General features: G+C 42.7%; 1 protein-coding gene across 1 annotated transcript in view; it reads left to right on the forward strand.

The window, feature by feature from the left end:
• The window catches only part of LOC145413484 (protein takeout-like), a 21,512-nt gene extending 16,517 nt beyond the window's left edge, over positions 1-4,995 (forward strand). The window contains exons 2-6 of the mRNA XM_080283181.1: positions 1,495-1,590; positions 3,046-3,196; positions 3,363-3,496; positions 3,857-4,009; positions 4,838-4,995. Coding sequence (XP_080139307.1) covers positions 1,495-1,590; positions 3,046-3,196; positions 3,363-3,496; positions 3,857-4,009; positions 4,838-4,995 — 692 coding nt within the window. The remainder of the gene's footprint in view (positions 1-1,494; positions 1,591-3,045; positions 3,197-3,362; positions 3,497-3,856; positions 4,010-4,837) is intronic.
• Positions 4,996-5,512: the final 517 nt, after the last annotated feature.

The raw sequence follows: 5,512 nt of genomic DNA on the forward strand, positions 1-5,512 counted from the left end.
TGTTTGGAAATGCAAGGTTACAACAGAGCGCCACCACCCGTGTTTTTTGTTGTGTGCGTGGGCGGGGGGGGGGGAGTTGTGTGTGTGTGTTTTGTTGCTGTGGTTGTCGGTCTTGTTGTTCTTGTTATTTTCTTGCAGCCATCTAGGTCACTGATGAAGGTGTTTTGCATATTTCAGCATGTTGGTTTCTTTACGTAATATTCTCTCTCTCTCTCTCTCTCTCTCTCTCTCTCTCTCTCAAGCTCTTATTTTCCAGGTCTGAAGCCACGTTATAGAAAAGAAAATAATACAAGACCATATTTCCATCTCTTTTACTTGCCTTCTATCTCTCCCTCTCTGTTATTTTCTCCACACCCTTTTTTTCTCTTTTTTTTCTCTCTGATCAAGGTGAACAATTTAATCTTTATCACCCAGGGATTTCCCACCTGAGTAAAGTGAGGGGAAGTTGGCGCAGGTGTGGTACTGGTTGGACTTACCCTTCTTCATCATATTCATCTTCTCTTTATCCTTTTTATTGCTTTTTCTTCTCCTTCATCTTCTCATTCTTCTTCTTTTTTTTCTTCTTCTTCTATATCTTCTTCTTTTTCTTGCATTTTCTTCTCCTCCTCCTCCTCCACCTCCTCCTTCTTCTTCTTCTTCTTATTCTTCTTCCTCCTCTTCTTCTTCAACTTCTTCTTCTTCCTCTTCTTCTTCCAAGATATTAAAAGCTACTTCATCCCTCCTGAACGGTAAAAAATAAACAGCAGCAACACACCAACAGCAAAAACAGAAACGAGTAACTCAGTACCGTACGCTGGAAAAAAAGACCTTTGATGATGAGATTTTAATATAAAGAAGAAAGAGAGAAGAAAAAAAGACGAAAAAGAAGAAGAAAAAGACGAAGGACGAGAAGAAAGAGAAAGAGAAGAAAATAAAGACGAGAAAGAAGAAGACGAACAAGAAGGAGGAGAAGGAGAAGAAGAAAGAGAAGGAGAACAAGAAGAAAGAAAGAAAACTCAGACGTGGGGTAAAAGGTGTGGTCACGTCCGTAAAGGGGAAAAAAAAAATGACAAGAAAAAGAAGATTAAAAACATGGAAAAAAAAAACAAAAGAAATATGTATGGGTGTGGCAAGGACGATGGGGAATTTCGAAAAAAAAAAGGTTAAAAAAAAAGATCAGTGATAAATGATTCATGAACCTTGAAAACTTAAAATAATAATGTGTGAATGGAGATTGAAAATACGTATTTCTCAGAATAAGTAAACGAAAATTAAGTTAATCTGTCTGTCTACTGTATCTGTCTGTCTTTTTATCCATCTGTATCCATCTATCTATATCTGTCCACCTATATCTATCTATCCGTTTATCTATATACAGTGAGACCCACCGTGGGACACAAAAAGATCCCCTCAAATAAGATGTGTTCATTATTATTACAAGGTGCTGGGGAGCGTCATTAGCGGATCTTTGACGTACCCGGAACACTGGCTAACCCTTCTTCCTCTTCCCTACAGCATCGCGGCTCAGGAAGTGCCGTGTGGATAACAAGGTGGCTCTCAACGCCTGCCTCACACAGACCTTCGAGGACCTGCGACCCTCACTCAGGACAGGTCGGTACTCTTGCCACCAAAAAGTTGGCCTGTTGTGTTGTTTGTGTTTCTCGTTTCCCGTGTGTACAGTAAAGTGTAGTCTGGGGAAAATGTTTGTTCGATATTTCACAACTTTTACATATCACTTTCACTTCCTGGCTAATATTCTTAAGCTGAGAGGTTTCATATGTTTTTCATGTCATAATTCTTTCTGTTTAATTTGATCCATCAGGGAGGAAACTGAAAGACATGCCTCCTTGGGCCGCAAGGCACTTGCCCCAAAGCGAAGCTTGCATTCAGAGACGGCTGTATTTTGGACAAGTGCCCTAAGGGTTGCAAGGCTCTTGTTCTCACTATTTTATTAGAGGAATAGAAATCTAGCCAGTCAGAAGGTTGCTTCCCCCCCATTTATTCTTATAATTATTCGTCAAAAAGTGAATATAACAAAAACTACCTATTTTGGCTTACTCAAGACCCTGCTAAGACGCACCGCCACCGTGTGTTGTGACCATCTGTACCACTGCACGCCACACTGCATCATACTCACATGTACACAGCTATATCAATAAATGAATCAATAACCCAGTCAGAGTTATAGCAAGCCTGACCATGTAACCAAACCTACCCTAACCCACCCAACCAAACCTACCCTAACCCACCCAACCAAACCTACCCCAACCCACCCAACCAAACCTACCCTAACCCACCCAACCAAACCTACCCTAACCCACCCAACCAAACCTACCCTAACCCACCCAACCAAACCTACCCTAACCCACCCAACCAAACCTACCCTAACCCACCCAACCAAACCTACCCTAACCCACCCAACCAAACCTACCCTAACCCACCCAACCAAACCTACCCTAACCCACCCAACCAAACCTACCCTAACCCACCCAACCAAACCTACCCCAACCCACCCAACCAAACCTACCCTAACCCACCCAACCAAACCTACCCTAACCCACCCAACCAAACCTACCCCAACCCACCCAACCAAATATACCGCAACCCACCCAACCAAACCTCACCCATTGTCGTTCATGAAACTGACAGCACCAGGTCATGGTGGAGGGCGAGTTTGTTGGTCAGGTCTACGTTGGACCTATGAAGGTTACTCTTGGTCCTGCGCAGACCTTGGTTTTTGGCCGCCAGACTGGCAATATAACCTTTTTGTTGTGTGATTTTATCGAGTTGAGTTTTAATGGCTTTTGTGGTGGTGAATTGCTTCATCTCGCTGGCCGAAGTTAAACCTGTGTGCTGTTATGACCTCTTCTTGATCTGATCGTAGTTTGGCCAGCTGTTGCTCCTCTCAACTCATTTCCTTTGCTCTCACTCTTGACTTGAACTTTAAAAAAACTCATTTGTCAGTCTCACTCTACATGGAACCCCACATGCTCCTCAACTCCACTGCTCTCTCCTGACTTGCACCTTAAATTAATTGGCCCTATGCCTCTCCATCTTCCCCTACAGGAATCCCGGAGTTGTCCCTGCCGCCCCTGGAGCCGATGAGTATGAACCGCATCGTGTTCCGGCAGGGCGATGGCGGGGTGGTTAGCGTCCAGTCCGTGTTTACTAATGTTATTGTCACGGGACTCTCCAACTTCACCACCAGATTTGTGGAGTGAGTGTGTGATGCTTGTTGGGGATAAAGTGGGGACGGAAACACACATACACACACACACACACACACACACACACACACACACACACACACACACACAGTAATAATAATAATAATAATAATGATGATGATGATGATACAACTAACATTTTCTCATTTTTTCCAGTGCCGACCCTCGCACTCGCGTCCTACGAGTGGGTCTAACCATTCCATCACTCCGCGTCACTGGCATCTATCAACTCTCGGGCAACTTCTTCTTCCTCCCAGCTGAAGGCAATGGCGATTTCTGGGCCAATTTCGGTAAGGAATAATATTTACTTCAGTCCCCTATAAGTTCTATTATTCTATTCCCAGATGCCTTAATCCCGTAAGGGGTGGCCACAAACAAATCACCTCCATGTCACCATGTCCCCCGCCATTTCACTGCCCTCCTCCCAGCTCACACTCACCTCTCGTATACCTCTCCACTCGATCCCTCCATCTCTTCCTCGGCCTCTCCCTCCCTCTCCCACCGTAAAATACATTGAATAATTAGAATCTTATGTTTTCTGTTTTCTGTGTGTGTGTGTGTGTGTGTGTGTGTGAGAGAGAGAGAGAGAGAGAGAGAGAGAGAGATTTCACGTTAGTAGGTCGGTCTCCAACTCTTATTTTTGTCAACAGATGGTGTGGACGCGACGGGAACGAGCCAGATGCATGTGGTGGCGGGTTCTGACGGTCACCAGAGGCTGTCCGTCAACCAAACCAACATTGACTTCACCATCGCCAAATTATCCATCAACCTCAGTAACCTCTTCAACGGCGATGAGGTTTTAGGTTGGTCTCCCGTGATATGAGTTCGTTTTCCTTGTTTCGTTTTCTTTTATTCGTTTTCTGTTTATATATATATATATATATATATATATATATATATATATATATATATATATATATATATATATATATATATATATATATATTGTTACAGTGAATTGAATTTATTTTTCCATTACACCCCCATTATTACCGGATAAACATAGCCAGGTACTCTAAATAGCCCCGGTAAAAGTATATAAGCATGTGGATAAGTACATTCTCAAATTTCTGTACCCTTATTATAAAAATGCGCAGGCTGCTGTACTGGTTTTACCCTAACTTGGCCAAATATTGCTATCCCTCCATCTTGAATGCAGAGTTGTAAAAGTATATTATCAGTAGAATATAATGCTAGTCAGGAAGAAGTGCTGTGAAAAGGTAGAGTGTAGCACTGTCATTTTCTGTCTACGAGCTAAGTGAAATAAGCTGTAAAAAGAAAAAAAAAAAAAAAAAAAGGGCCAAGTTAGTGTAAAAGGACCATATCATCATCACGAGTATATCATATTAACTCAGCGCCGAGTAGAAGTTTGAATTTTAGATGAGTGAGCATATGTCTTTAGGAATGGCTTGGTCCGTCTTTCACTATTTCCGTATGCAATATGTTTCAGTCCCGTAGACTATACCTGCATTAACCAAGATAAACCCCACCGCACAGTCACCCTCCCACACCACTTCATCTCATCAGATCACATCACCACACATCACATCACACCACACCACACCACGTTGCAGCTTGTTACGTGCCCTCACACTATCTCTAATCCCAGCCATTCTCCCTTCCGTGCACAGGCCCAGTGACGAACCACTTCATCAACGAGAACGGCAAGGAGATCCTACGGGAGCTGAAGCCCGCCGTGGTGAAGCGACTCAACGAACTGGTGCAGAAAGTGATGAATGATGCTCTCTCTCAGCTGCCCGTCTCATCATTCCTTATTACCTCACGTTAGCACAGTTACTTCCCTGTTATTAGTATTTTCTCTCTGTTACTACCTTTTATTGTTCTCACCCAGCTCTCTCTCTCGTCTTTCCTCATTACCTCACGTTAGCAGACCCGTTACTGCTGTTACTTCCCTTTTACTAGTACCTCCTCTCCGTTGCTACCCTATTAATTCCCTTTTATTAGTACCTCCTGTTTCTTACTACCTTTTATTGTCCTTTTTATTCACTATTATTGAACTTTTATTACTTTCTCGTCTTTCATTGCCTTGTTCCATTCTCCTCTGTTTTGCTGTTATGGACAATCTTGCATCTCGGCTAACAGTATCATTCCCCATTATTTCTTTCTAATTTTGATATATTCGTGACTGTTTGTTACTATCTTCTGTTTTATATATATTTTTTGTTGCTGCATTTATTTCAATTTTCCCCTTACATTGTTTTATTGCTGTTTCGTCTGCTGTCGCCCTGATATGTCTCTCTCTCTCTCTCTCTCTCTCTCTCTCTCTCTCTCTCTCTCTCTCTTTT

The sequence above is a fragment of the Coenobita brevimanus genome, chromosome 96 (assembly GCF_032717465.1).
Source record: "Coenobita brevimanus isolate Jiangsu-jjx chromosome 96, ASM3271746v2, whole genome shotgun sequence".
Taxonomy (NCBI): Eukaryota; Metazoa; Arthropoda; class Malacostraca; order Decapoda; family Coenobitidae; genus Coenobita; species Coenobita brevimanus.